General features: G+C 37.7%; 1 protein-coding gene across 1 annotated transcript; it reads right to left on the bottom strand.

Annotated features, from left to right (window-relative positions):
- Positions 1 to 13,970: 13,970 nt before the first annotated feature.
- On the bottom strand, positions 13,971 to 15,540 carry LOC114246252 (fork head domain-containing protein FD4). The gene has a single exon (XM_028178710.2). It carries the CDS (start codon positions 15,430 to 15,432, stop codon positions 14,680 to 14,682), a length of 753 nt encoding a protein of 250 aa, XP_028034511.1. The 5' UTR covers positions 15,433 to 15,540; the 3' UTR covers positions 13,971 to 14,679.
- Positions 15,541 to 15,951: the final 411 nt, after the last annotated feature.

Below are 15,951 nucleotides of genomic sequence, written 5' to 3'. Positions count from 1 at the left end.
TTACAACTGAGATTAAATGTAGTTGCCACTGTGGAATACGATTTGACGTTGAAAATTAACAGAAATTTGTTTAAATTCATAAATGCGTGGGCTTGTGAGATGGTACTCATGATAACAGTTACTTTGAAGTATCAAGGTCATGTCAGCACTTAGATTCTATTGCCTTTTTTTCTACACATGTAAAATGAAATATTTAACTCCCAAAATTATTTAATATTGATAGATTTTATTTTTCAACGCTACAGAGGATTAATTGGCCTCCGTTTGTGTCACTATAATTGCCAATCGGAAGCACTGGTATACACATCGTATAACACTAGTGAGATAGATTGTTTTACTGATTCTTCATTGTGCAAAGCAATAGAAATAGATAGTTACACGAAATTTATAGCAAAGCACTATGTAAGTACTCCAGGCGGCTTAACGTTATTAGCGATCAAACAACTAGCTATTGAAAATATGAACGTAAACATATCTGTTACTTAAAAACCGAATAACACATAAAGGTACTTTATACTGTTTGAGTTTGAGTAGTATTGCGAGTATAGCCTTTTTTGATATTTTGCCGAATAACAAAAAACGAATAACAAACACATGAAGACCCAATTTTTTTTATAAATAAATAAATTGACAGTCACTGTCAGATTTAGCAACATGTCGGCAAAATAATATGGTCATATACATGTGTTTTGCTTTACTTTAAGGACATGTATATGTCGTGGATAACGACTTTTAGTTGTCGTGGATAACGACTTTTAGTAATATTAAGACGGTGGTTTTGATTATTATTTTAAATGATGAGATGTTGTTTTGATAAATATCACAAAATGAAGGGTAGACTACGTAACGCCACAGTATGAAATGGCGGTACGTGGACAGAGTCGTGGCATTCCGTGTCAGACAGTCATGCAGGCCATATCGGACGGTCGGTCCGTCTCAGTCAGTAAGTCTCTAACAGTCAGTCAGTCAGTCAGTCTGTCGGTATGTGCAACGAAACTGTCGGTTTATCCTGTCATTGTGAAAGTTGTGTGTGTTGAGTTTCAATAATTATTATTCAAAAGGTTTTATTGACTTTTTATAAACTGTGTTCAACCAAATACGAGTGATGGCGAAACTACCGCTCAGCCATCCCTGACGTGAGCCGACATCAGAAGTGGGATCAGGACTCTACTCTCACTGGCGTGACGTGTTTGAACATGTTCGAAGTACAGCAAAAAAAAACATGATGCAGATCAGAATACTAGTAGTGGTACGCCACAAGAGTGTGAATGCAGCATACGTAAGTCGTGTAATAACGTCTCTGTTACCTCGATGGAAGATCTGACCACGAAGAAATCGTCACATCTTACGTTCTGGCTCATGTTGCCCAGTTTGACTGTCGACTTCATCACATGGCATTTACTAGCGGAAATACAACACGTAACAAGCTATTGCAAGAAATTAAGGCAAGTGCAAATCTCAAGTGAAAACTTCGATCGCAATAATGGATCTGTCATGACGAGTGGGTAGTTCAGACAAGAATTATTTTAAGCGGCTGACTTCTGCTAGAGTTACATGGCACTAGTGTAGTAAACCAGGACATGAGACTGTGAATTGTCGCTGAAATTTTAGAATCTACTAGATTTAATACCAATAACACTACACGTTCGATGACTTCGAGCTCCAGCAAGCAAGCAAACAAGAAAGCAAGCAAGTTTCCGTGGGGAAGAAAAATTGACACATCTGAAGTCGTCGTGACCTGTAAAATAAGACGTCCGGTGCGTTCGTGTCTGGCGATGCGGCGGTGTTCGGGTTCCACTGGCGGATGCAGGTTTTTCCGGTGAAGTGCGTGCTTGTGTGTGCTTGACAAGTGTTCGCGGTTGGCTTCCTCAGTGTAGGAGTAACATCGTGTAGGAGAGATGGAACCCGTAAAATCGTAGTTTGCGTGGTGGCTGGTAAGATTTGTTGCGGTAAGAAGTTTACATGGTGGTAAAATGTCTTGTGAGTCTGCACAGGTAGCCGGAGGTGAGACTTCCGCGGTCGCGGCCCACCCAGTCCGCGAGAACCGGGCAGATCGCCTCGACGATACGGAGGCCGGCCGACGGGTCCGCCAAACGACGAGACCACGCCTCCAGCACGGACTGCCGAGATTGGAGCCCCCGCGCTCCGGCTGCACTTGCGCTAGGGCGCGCCGCCTCGTAGGAGACTGTGAGGTATCCTTGAATAACTCTGACTGCGATCGCGCGCTGCCGGCGTCGCAGCGCGGCGACGTTCTCGTGGGTAAGGACGTGGCACCAGACGGGTGCTCCCTATAGTGCCATCGACCGCACGGGTACCATCACCCTGCCTATTTCTGCCGTGAAGCAGTGGTGTATTTCGGTTTGAAGGGTGGGGCAGCGGTTGTAACTATACTGAGACCTTAGGACTTCTATCTCAAGGTGTGTGGTGCGTTTACGCTGTGGATGTCTATGGGTTCCAGTAACCACTTAACACAAGGTGGGCTGTGAGCTCGTCCACACATTAAATCGAAGAGCGTAATCAAACGAAATTAGATACGAAATTTAAAGGGCCGTTTAAAGTAGTTGAAATGTTCGATGGTGACCGTTACACATTGAAAGCTTTAAATTCATGATAGGCTAAGAAAAACGCCAGCAGGTCACATACCAGTCGAGGTTAATGTAAATGATGATGATGAAGAGCAAGCTTAAATTGTGGTGAAAACTCGAGTAAGGATAGTCTATCGGCCGTATTGTGTTCGACCGTACCAGTAGCTATTACGTAGTCGTAGCCCGGTAGAAATCGGTGTCTCTTGAGGAAACTCAAGTAGTCCGTGGGTGCGCGGTGCGCGTTTGGCTCTGGCGGAGGTCGGGGTCTGTAAAGACCATCGTGTGTAGTCAGCGGGTGATGCACACGAGCGATCCACGCTGTGGATGCGCATCATGAGGGCAATTGCGATTGCTGGTCGGCTGGAGAGCCGTGGCGCTAGATATTTTTACTCGGAAGTTTTCTTTGATCTGAGTTCCTGTAAGCTATGCCTGATTTGTACAGAGTAAATTTGAAGTTTGATGAACGACTGTGGTACGTGCTCTGGCTGCTGAATAGTGAACTTTGTATACCCTATTGTTTGATTTGGTTAAAATGGTATTAAAACAGCTTAAAGCTTTGATGACTTTAAATTTTCCGATAAGTCGTAAAGTGTAGTCAGGAGTGATCGAGCGGAACAAGTGTTCTCGTGGATGTTTTTGATTGTAGGTTAACCATCACACGAGGACGTGTGACATGTCAGAATGGCCGTGTCGTGGATAACGACTTTTAGTTGTCGTGGATAACGACTTTTAGTAATATTAAGACGGTGGTTTTGATTATTATTTTAAATGATGAGATGTTGTTTTGATAAATATCACAAAATGAAGGGTAGACTACGTAACGCCACAGTATAAAATGGCGGTACGTGGACAGAGTCGTGGCATTCCGTGTCAGACAGTCATGCAGGCCATATCGGACGGTCGGTCCGTCTCAGTCAGTAAGTCTCTAACAGTCAGTCAGTCAGTCAGTCTGTCGGTATGTGCAACGAAACTGTCGGTTTATCCTGTCATTGTGAAAGTTGTGTGTGTTGAGTTTCAATAATTATTATTCAAAAGGTTTTATTGACTTTTTATAAACTGTGTTCAACCAAATACGAGTGATGGCGAAACTACCGCTCAGCCATCCCTGACGTGAGCCGACATATAAATATTGAAATTTATAAGCTTCAAGAGGTCTTAAACAAATTGGATAAAATGTTTGTATTATTAAATAAAATTTAATTTTATCTGGTGGATCACAAAAATATATGTAAGAACGCACGCTCCATGAAATTGGCTGATGATTTTGAAACTATAATTGTAAAATAATTGAAACAAGTTTATTCATTATGTAACCATTCATATACCAAAATGAACTTAACAAAACATAGATTCTTATGACACTAAAGTTTATTAAAAATGACCTCCGTGATTTTGAATACAGGCCTTCAATCTGCGCGGCCAGTCGTCTATCGCAGCACGAACGAGGTTCATGTCAATATCGGCGGCTGCCTTAATCAAGGATGTCTTGAGTGACTACAAATTGGGATGAGGCTTTGAGCACGCCTTTTCCTCCAAGTGTTGCCATATCTTGTAATCTAACGGATTCAAATCTGGACTATAGGAGGGCCAGTCTTCGTGCCGGATAAAGTCGATTTCACGCGCCGCCAGCCAGTCTTGTGTGCTCTTCGCTCTATGAGCTGGCGCCGAATCTTGTTGGAATACCCAGTGCCTGTTATTGAACATGGTATGAGAAACAGGTTCCACAAGGTTCGTCAGGACTGTATTTTGATACACAACTGCATTCGTTTTTACACCTTTCTCACAAAAATGTACCTCTGTTAAGCCCCAATAAGAAACTCCCAACCATACCATGAGCGAGGATGGAAAATGACCTCGTTGGACACGCGGAATACGGTTGCTCGCTTCTTCACTACTGTGTGCCTACACCTTATCATTTTGTTTGTTGTAGCTCTCTTGTACGGTAAAAATTTTTTCATCCGAAAAAAGAATTTCCCGATATTTTTTTCCCGCGTACCGCTTCAACAAAGCGCGGCATCTCTTCAGTCTCAGGTCCATTAGACGAGCATTCAAACGATGTCCTGTTTTTCTTCGATATGCCCGAAGCCCTAAGTCTTCATTTAACACCCTTTTCACCGTGGTTCTGCATAACCCCATCTGAAGGGCCAACAGTTTCTGCTTACGTTTGGGATTTCTTTGAATTCGCGCCTTCACAGCTTTTATCACTGCTGGAGTCCTAACAGACCGAGGGCGACCACTTCTTGACCTGTCATCTACACTAGAGTCTTCAATGTATCGTTTGATGGTACGATAAACGAATCTTTTAGTCATATTCAAATTTTTCAGTATGTTAAAAATTTGAATTGGCGCGTAACCGCAACGCAATCACTGCAACACGGTCTTCTTTAAGCGTCCACTCCGTATTTAAAAATGAGTAAAATTCTAAAAGTATACATTTTTATTTTCATGAACAATTCGAAATTCGAATTCAATAAACTTTTTTGTGGCCAGCATTCTAAAAAAAAAGTTTTTACTGTGTGACAATACTTATGACCTGACTAGTTATTTAGAGTACGCTTATCTACTAGTAATTTTAAGCCTCGTGTCAACTCCTCTTATGTTATAATTACTGACAACCGAAATTCGGGTCGCTCTGTCATTTTCTATCATTCACAACTCTTCGAGTAAGGTACCCGAGTATAGGACCAACATCCGGCAGAAATTTATTAAGGTTACATTCTGCAACTTCGAAGCGGTGTTTCAAGAGAATTCCTAAAGCCCTGTAAAATTGTTCTCCGAGAGTTTAAGGAAGTTAAAGCATCTAAATGTTAAAGTGAAAGATATACTGTAACCAAAGAGGTCGTTTCTGATCATTACAAGCACTTTAATTTAATTTTAATCTTGTTTACCCTAATTGAATGTCCAAATCTATACTATAATATGTATATATAAATCTACAATGGTTTTTACGGATGTTCCGTTATAACTACTGACCCATGCATCCGATTGACTTGAAACTTGGTATGTAGAAATCCATGTAGAAAATATATGTACTTAATGGATAGGCTAATATTTATATGAGCGTTGGACTCCCTAATAATAATGACAATAAAAAATAATGTTCATTTTAAATGCCCAACGAAGCGGGCGAGTACGGCTAGTCATCCATAATAGAAAGGTACCATTTGAGTTTTGAAGCGGTTTTAAAAATATACAATCATACATGTCTTTTTGCTCCTCAAAATTACAAAAACTTTTTCACTTATACATATTTATAGTTTATCCAAACACTACCGCTGTCCATTTGCTAAAAACAAACGGACGAATTAAAAAATAAAACAATGAAACACCACTTCCATGGTTTGACAAGAATCATAATTTAATTTGACCACAATGAACACAACAAGACAATCACGAGCGGCGAAGTACATAATCGTGGCGATGTGAAAAAAAAAAATTGAAAACAAAAGATTTGGACATGGTCGATCAAGTGGCGTTCCTCTTTACGAGCTGTGTAATTTCCTTCAATACCCGTTTTTGATGTTACAAGGTCTTCCGTACTACCATTGTACGGCGAATGTCTTTAAGCTTGTTCTGCGGATATTTGCATCGTTACTCTTACATTGATTACATTGACAGAAAAGCTGAGGAGTGCACGTTTGGGATGGTATGGACATGTGATGAGACGGAATGAAAATGAGGTTGTTAAGAGAGTGTTAACTATGAATGTGGAAGGATTTAGAGGAAGAGGTAGACCTAAGAAGAAATGGATGGATTGTGTAAAAGACGATATGGGTAGGAGGGGAGTGAGCGAAGAAATGATATATGATAGAAGAGTATGGAAGGAGAAAACATGTTGCGCCGACCCCAGGTGACTGGGAGAAGGGCAGGATAATGATGACTCTTACATTGATATTCATTCATAGCGTCTATAGTGTAGTCTTGGTTAAATCTCTGATTATAGAAATATAATAATCTTTGACAATAGAACTATCATAATGTACAATAGTAATTCGCAGTGAATCCATACAACACTAAACCCAACAAGTATTTCATTGATTGGTTTTGGTCACTTACCTTGTACGTTCCTAGCGTCATCAATAGCGCTTGCGTTTCTATAGGATTTGGTATTGATTAATTGGCTGTTTAAAATCTAATTATATTCTAGTATTTTCAAAGATTTTAAAGGAAACGAAGCTCGGGCTGAAATACACAGGCTGGTCTATACCTAATTTGACTATTCATATCGTCTCGATGTTGATATGTCATTTGTTCCGTTTAAATCACTATTGTTCTCTGTCTCTTTAACTAACCCGCAAAATTGAAATTGCGTAATTACTGGTGGTAGGACCTCTTGTGAGTCCGCGCGGGTAGGTACCACCACCCTTCCTATTTCTGCCGTGAAGCAGTAATGCGTTTCGGTTTGAAGGGTGGGGCAGCCGTTGCAACTATACTTGAGACCTTAGAACTTATATCAAGGTGGGTGGCGCATTTTACGTTGTAGATGTCTATGGGCTCCAGTAACCACTTAACACCAGGTGGGCTATGAGCTCATCCACCCATCTAAGCAAAAAAAAAGATAAGTCACAATTGACGTCAAATGTCAGTATTAAAAGTCCCCAAGGCATACATTTTTTAAATGTAATGGTAGGTATTACAATAGGTATTAGTGTTTTGGCTAAAACGAAACTTACATGTAATCTAACTGTAAGCGTAAATTTAGTGTAACTTAAAATTATTGTACTCAAAGTAAACTGAATTCGATAATTTGACGGGTTTGCGTGAAATAATTTGCAATTTTAACTTCTTATTCAAATCTATGATTTGAAGCTTAGAGTCTACAGATGAAAAGGTACAATAATTATCTATCTTTTACTAGACTTTGGCAACAGAGAAAAAAAGGCGATTGTTTCCAATGCTATTATCACTGTTAATCAATAACACACTGCAAATTATGAGCACTCGAATAAGGTTCAGAAGGCTATGACATAAGAATATCATTTTTCAGGCGGGAAACTGTTAGCTTTATACAGTGGAAAGTCATCGCCGATATTCATGAGTGGCTTTGATCTCTTATGACTAAGACAATTACGGCAAACGTTTTTTTATCGTAGGTATTTTTGTAAATGCGATCTTATATAGAAATTGTTTATTTATTTTTACTTGCAAAATAGTTCAGTAATGTATTTTTTTTTTTTATTGCTTATTGGGTGGACGAGCTCACAGCCCACCTGGTGTTAAGTGGTTACTGGAGCCCATAGACATCTACAACGTAAATGCGCCACCCATCTTGAGATATAAAGTTCTAAGGTCTCAGTATAGTTACAGCGGCTACCCCACCCTTCAAACCGAAACGCATTACTGCTTCACGGCAGAAATAGGCAGGGCGGTGGTACCTACCCGTGCGGACTCACAAGAGGTCCTACCACCTAATGTATCATTATGTTATTTAAATCATGTTTTTTTTTCAATCGGTAAGTAGGTACAGCGCAGTTAATTTGTTTTCTTAGATGATTCTTGCCCATTTGATGATTATCGAAAGAAATCGACGAGAGGTTAACGATAAGACCGCCTATAACACTTTTTGATTTTAATATTCTTCATTTGCTTTGATAGTGATTTATAAAAAAGTATGCTCTACTCTAAGATCTAACCTCTATGTTTACTTATATCAGAGGCCGATATATATATTTTCCGTATGCTATGAAAAAGTTTAAGCCCATCAAAGCCCTCCCAAATTCGAGTACACACCGAGTCGAGGGCGGGCCCTGGGACACAATCACCGGAACCACGCCGCGGGACGCCCAGTTCTCCCATTCACCAGTTGTCGCACTATCACAATAGACATAGACCGTAATCGGCGTGACGACATTGTCCCTAAACCTTATCAACTGTCTTGTAGATTTGCATTAATGTCTCATTGTACGTTCTTGTAAGGTGTTTAATGCATTAAATAGGTAGTTGTATTTTTTTTTCTCTTCATGCCCATTTTTTATTAAGCACATACCGTAGGAATCACTATGTCAGTGTTGCCTTAGATATTTTGCCCGATTTTTAGTGATTAGAGTGACCTCTATCAACAATTATGACACTTCTGGACAAATTCAATGTACTTCATGATTGAGAAAGTTTGCATTCACATGCCAATGATTGGAGCTACCCTAGAACACTAGAGCTAACGATTAATAGAGTCACAATCATCAGATACGAACAAGACTAACAATATAAAGATATATTAGAGTGCAATATTTTTTTAAAAACCATAGACTTTCGTTTTTTATTTGAACAAAACGAATGTTTCCAGACAAAGAAACAAACTTCTCTTCAGTTGACAACTACATCGAAACATTTATTATTAAAGGTAATATTTGAATTATGCTATACTATTTAAAGACCGCAGCAAAAAATCCATTCAAAATTTAATTTGGTAAACAAAAAAAAACAAAAAAATCTGGCCCTTACAAATCGACGAGAGTATATCTATGCCAGAGAAATAATTAGCAGCTACAATGTCAGTTGGACTATAAAAACAGAAAATCGAGGGACGGACAGAAAACGCGCAATGTGTTAGATATTAATTCCCAAATTATAGGTTCAAGCATTCCGTGCGGCGCCCGGCAAAAACATACAAACATAGGTGCCTTCAGAACATCGTTATTTGAAGTCGGTATAGCGTCAAACAGATGCCTCTACAAATATTTACTATTTGTCATTGAGATTGAGAAGTCATCTTTTTGTAAACATTAATGTTTTTGTTTTGAGAAATAATAATGGATTTACGCTTCAACGATTAACTGTCGCATAGAAAAAATTGAAAACAATGTTAGAAAGCTACCTTTAGGTATAAGAAAATAATATGTTAATAAATTTAAAGGAAATTTTGTATCTTTGTTTGTTCGGGATATACTTAGTCTGGCCATAAATACTGTTACAATAAAAAATAAAAAAAATTATATTGCAAATAACATTTATTACTTTTACAGTGTGTTAGCTTAATACATAAATATAAAACAATTTAAAGTATAAAAAGCTTATTCGAAGTGGTCTTCATTCGCTGCAATACAGTCCTTTAAACGTTGAGGCCAGTTATCAATACAAGCACGCACTCTTTCCATGGAAAAATTTTTCACTGCCAATCGTACGGATTATGTTAGGGACTCCAAATTATCATGACGTTTAGAGCAAGCCGTACTCTCTAAAACTGACCATAAATCATAACCCAGCGGATTAAGATCGGGACTAGACGACGGCCAGTCTTCAGCTCTGATGAAGTCCGAAACGTTCGTTTCCAACCAAGACTGCGTAGACCGAGCTTTATGACCTAGTGCCGAGTCTTGCTGGAAGGACCATTCTTCTAGGGGGCTTCACTACCTTCTCAAGAATGGTATCTTGATACACTTGTGCCGATGTTTTGATACCTTTTTCATAAAAGTATGGCTCAGGCACTCCTTCATAGCTAATACCCCACCAAACCATCGCTGAAGTCGGATAGTGCCCACGTTGCATTCTGTCGACTAATTGAGAAGCTTCCTTAGAGCTTTGAGCATAAATACGGTCATTTTGTTTGATAAAATGTTGCTCAATTGTAAAATTTTTCTCATCCGTAACCTAATTTTTTCTATGACCTACCTTTGCGTACCGCTTCAGTAGTTGATTCGATTTTACCACCCTATTCTCTTTTAAATTATCAGTTAAGAAATGATCAGTGCGTCTCTTACAGGTTGGAAGTCCTAAGTCATCTTTTAAAATACGCGGCATGGTTCTAGGTGCTATCTTCATCTCCCGAGATAAAATCTTTTGCTTTCGGACAGGATTTCTTCGAATTCTTTCCCTTACTGCTTTGACCACCTTTTTCGTATGAACACTACGTGGACGGCCAGATCTTTTTCTGTCACAAACAAAGGAGATCTCATTGTACCTATTAATAGCCCGGTACACAAACCTTTTACTAATACCAAGCGTATGGAGAGTTTTAAAAATTGCGTTTGGCTCCATACCTACTTTGTGTAATGCAATCATAGCGATTCGGTTCTCTTTACCACCCCACTCCATTTTAATATCGCAAAATATTGTACAATGTATTGGCGCCCAAATGAGAAAACTCAATGAGCAATCTTAAAAAAATGACAGATTCCAAATTCAAATGTAATATTTTATTTATTTTTAATTGTAACAGTATTTATGGCCAGACTAAGTATATAAGTTGAAATTCGATACAATTGTTGTCAGCACACAGGGCACCCAGTCTTTACCACAGTAACGTCAATATACGATTGCACTGCGCGAATACTTTAACAGATAGGTGTATTTTACAAATTTAACAATGGCCGTGAGGCAAGACCAGATTTCACGAGTATAACGTGTTTCTAACCCTTCAATATTTTGCATTCTGAATTTATTATTTTGTAATAATTAATCATTTTGTTATTTCATTAATTATTTTAATTAGCAGACGTATTAAATGACGTTCATGAGACATTCAATTTAATACTCCTCTACCATAACAGATTGAAACACAAATGCATATTGTTATTATTGTAAATATAAACTCTAGAATTTCTAGTTCTCACATTTATACAACAAATAAAAATTGACGCACTGTCATAAAAAACAGAGTGTCTCATATACAACAAACAGCAACGTATGACACTTGTTTAAACAGTTTGTATATTATATTTGGCATGGTAATTGTTCTGTAAGAAATTCCCGCCATGTAGTTGAATGTCACCTTGCAACATACTTGTCAATCAATAAATGGAAAAAGTAAGTATTAACTTGCGAATACTAAAGAGCAAAATCAAAATCTAGTTAATCTAATTTTGTCGTAAGTAAATTAATTTTATTTTGTACTACCCTATTGTACTTTGCTGTTTAATTCCAAAGCATGAGAAGTTTTCGTAAAAAAAAAATGTTTTTGTTTAAATATAAAAAGAGAAGTAAAGTACCATAAATCCTGAATTAGAATAACCTTATGCGACTTTTCGGTTCCATCGATTCAAACCTTTGAATAATTTCTAAAATCAAACGATGACAAGATAAATATTTCGTATTTCAATACTTCTTCTTACAATTGTAATTTTACGTAAGAAAATAAAAGGTAAGTAAAAAGCTTACCTCCAAAAAGATGAAATAACCTTATTTTTATCCTAAAATTTCGGAGCTTAATAAATTTTTCCACGTTTGCACTAATATAGACAGCTACCTAACCATGTTCTTATATGTTTGTAAATAGCTAACGCTATTATTATTGATCAAACTCTGATTGATATCCAAATTTGGTTGATATCAATTTCCAACAACTCTCCCCAACTTCAATGCCATACTTACCTACTATTTTCATAAACGGAAACAATGCCGTTTGCATGTCCATAGGCTTAGTGAGTTTTATGAACGATTCGAAGCAACTGTCTGACTTAGGACATGATATGTTTTTATACTTTAATGACAAACTAGAGGTCCCGCAGTAGTCGAAATTCGACTATAATTAATTGGAATTGTAAGTTTGTACACTATTATGATTGTATTTTATACTTCTATAATCACAAATTTCGCCAATACTACACTATAAAAAACATTAACAAAGACAAACAATATTTAATCTCAATTTGACAACAGACGTCAAGAACAAAAGTTTATAATAAATATAAATTATATTCAGATTCGGATATTTCTATATCTTAATATCTTATAAAACTTTAGTAAAAAAGAGCAATAGTCTTGGACTAGACAATAGTATTTATATGACTAAGTTTGGTAAAAAAGTCCACGCATCAGCCGGTTCTAAGCAGATAGCAGAGAACAACGTGAATGTAGCCTAATGTCATACGATGCAAGACTCGATTGCATAAGTACAACCATTATCACAGCTTTGCTACCGGAATTGTATTTTATTTTCGGAAGAAATAGACGCTTAATACACTATTGTGAGATAACAATATTATATTACCGTACACCGTGCGTTTTTTTTATTTAGATCTTGAGCTTGCACCGATAAACCTTTGATTTCCAAATTGTCCTCCCTTTACGAAGAAGGGATGATTCGGCATTATCTAAACAGGCAATATCACGAGTTATTAGCGCACAAGCACCGCCCGACTCGCTACATTAGACCGTGAAACAGACCACCACCGTCACTATTTTTTACCACTTACCATTCGCCTTTTATCACGCCATCGGTCCACCCCCCACGAAGACATTAACCAGTCTCTTACTTTCTCAATTATACAAGTACGACTTTCAAGTTATCTTTTGGTAAAAAAATTACGAAATAAATACTACCATGGACAAATAAATAAGTGGAAAGTTTAAATTTTTTTGTTTTTTTTTTGGTAATTGAATAAACAACACAATAAACACATTAAGCACAACAATGTGTAATAATGTTATTAGTGTCATTCTTTGAAATACAAAATAGTGGTTTGCATGAATAAAATCAAGATAATAAATGTTCACGAAAGAATAATTACTAAGAGAGATTTGATTATATATTATTGTATTCGTGCACATATTACTATTATACATCATCCAAATGAAAATTTATACAGTTGCTAAGCGCTGATGCGATATTATCAGAACACATAACTAATATGAAACTATGTTTGCTTTTAAGATTTAGTTTTATTATTAATTCTTTATTACAAACTTCTGTTTTTTTTATTACAAACAGAAGTATTTTATTATTAAAAAGAGAAAAAACTGTGTTCTTATCTAAAGCTTTTATTGTTAAGAGTTTCAACAAATCTTTAGTGCTTTTTTTAATATTTCAAGACAGACGAGTTAGTTATTGTCTGTTTTAATACAGTAAAACAAATGTTTATATTTTGACTATACGTTCTGTGTATAGGTATGTGTCGATTACCCGATTTGGAGTTCAAACTTTGTTGTCCCTTCAGGCTTAATAATATAAAAATGCAATAGGTTACAATGAAATAAAAAAAATTATTTCTATCTGATATTTTTGGTTATATTTTTCATTAATATCCGTAATTTCGTTAATGATTAAAATTAATTGGTGAAGTAATGTTTTAACACAATTTATTTAAGACGAGTTGTCTTTTGTTTTTTTAAACTGTTAGTAGATATAGGGTGTGGTTTTCCAAATATGTAGATAATTTTGTATTTCTAAATTGATTTTGTGTCTTCTTTCATCCTTTTGGCATTCCTCGAGTTCAGAGATATGGTCTTGAGAATGCAATTTATAGCTCGCTATTAGGGCCAAACACGTTCAATAATTTCCCTTTTTTACACAATTAACGTAAAAAAAAACCTTGACAGCAAAGTATCCTAATTCAAAGCTAAATAATTGTCTATGGAAAAAGCATTATTTATTTTGATATTATTTTATTTATAATTAACCCCATAAAATAAACCATCCATTTTCCCTGCATAGAAAAGATAAACGATGCAAATGAAACATTTTTTTTCTAAATTCGATATTTTTAATATTCCTACGTCAAATTATAACAGTATTTACAAAATAATCCAATTATTAATTCTTACAAAATGAACGATTATTAACTCTAAAATAAATAACAAGTCTTATTCTACTTGTAATGTACAATAATAACCCTACTAACATGCTTAAATAATACAATCTCCTTATCAAATGCTAAATCGCATACTAGGTCTAAAACAACATTATTTATTAAACAAATTTTAAAATAAATCAACGGTCCTTTAAGAATTTATTTATTACGTATTTTTATTGTATTAAATGAATTGAATCTCCGAATAATATTTGTTAAGCATATTTAATTCGAAATGCAATATTGTAAATACAAACAAAATGAGATCACAAACTGGAAAGGGTTCGAGGCGTGTGTGAGTCACGGAAACACGCGCGCTCGATATTTAGGCCTCACCGGACTTCTATTCGTATGAAAGATTAACAAATTGTATTTGGAAATAGCGAAATTAAAATAAAGATGTCTACAACAAATAGGTATCTGTTTTGGATTTAATTAATAAGCTTAATGTAATATCGGAACCCTTGATTTTAGTTATAAATGAGGTAGGCTGAACGTTGGCCTGTTTCTTACAATTATTTAAAGAGAATGAGTACTTACAATCTAACATTGCACGTATTTTGAGGAGTATGCGCTAGCGTAGGGTGATGTCACGCGACCGGTAAAGGTGGCGGCGGTAAATAGCAGGGTCGAAGCGCGTGCGCCGCGGCCTGCAGCAGCTCGGCGTGGTAGCGTTGCGCGGCCAGGACGTACGGAGCCGCCATGCGAGCCTCGAGGCTGATCATGGGCTGTGGCGGCGACGGTGACAAGCGAGGCGAATCTGGCTCCAGTAACGCATCGATCGTAAACGCCCTCCGCGGTCTTTCTCTGGGCAACATAGTCATAGGAGTAACATCAGGAAGCTCTGCCGGTTCTGGGCTTAGTTGGGAGCACAACGGTGATGTGTACAAAGTTGCTGTAGGTATACTCGCAGGCGGCGGAGGCCCGGCCGCTTGTCGGGCTAAAAACGCCCGATTAAAATTCGCCAAAGCCGCTAATTCAGCATTCAAGTTATCTTTTTCTCCCTTTTGTAACTTAAAACGTTTCCGCCGACGAAGCAAAGAGCCATTTTCGAACATGTCAAACGCCTGGGGATGCAGGGTCCAGTACGCGCCCTTGCCGGGCCGGTCGGGGCGGCGCGGCACCTTCACGAAGCAGTCGTTGAAGGACAGGTTGTGTCGCAGCGAGTTCTGCCAGCGCTGCGTGTTGCGCCGGTAGTACGGGAACCGATCTGTGATGAACCGGTAGATCTCCGACAGCGGCAGCATACGCTCCGGGGAGCTCCAGATCGCCATCGCGGTCAAAGAAATGTATGAGTAGGGTGGCTTTTGATCACCATAAGAATCGCGGGAAGGTCGCGGCATTTTCACTTTCCCGAACGGGGAACTAAATATCTGTGATCAAATTTAGATTTACTAGCACGAGTGCGGACACGTCACATCGGTACGAGGTGTGGAGTGAAACTGAGGTGCGGTGAGCGCGAGGGCCGATCCGCCCGCCCGGATGTCCCGTCGCGACAGCCAGCCTCTGCTCGTCTCTCATTGGCGGACTCAGCGACCAATAGATAACACCCACTTCCAGGTATGATGTCGGCTTTCGCTCCACTAACAAGGAATTTAAATTGATATTATGTTTATATTGCCTCCAAATATCTTTTGTGATGACACCGCTTTTTATTTAGCGTATGTAAATTACGATGATACAGAAAAAGAGATTTGAATTATACACCAATCCAGCGTTAAATGAGTATTATTAAATTCTGAGTAGGTATTATAATTTCAACAAGTGATGAGTATGAATACGTACCTTTTACCTAACGATAAATATAGGTACTTTTTAGTTACGTCAGTATTATAGTATATGATAAATAACTGGATTTTTTT

Source organism: Bombyx mandarina, chromosome 05 (assembly GCF_030267445.1).
Source record: "Bombyx mandarina strain Sakado chromosome 05, ASM3026744v2".
Lineage (NCBI taxonomy): Eukaryota > Metazoa > Arthropoda > Insecta > Lepidoptera > Bombycidae > Bombyx > Bombyx mandarina.
Note: the sequence above shows the minus strand (reverse complement) of the source record. Positions and strands in the feature narration are given on the sequence as shown.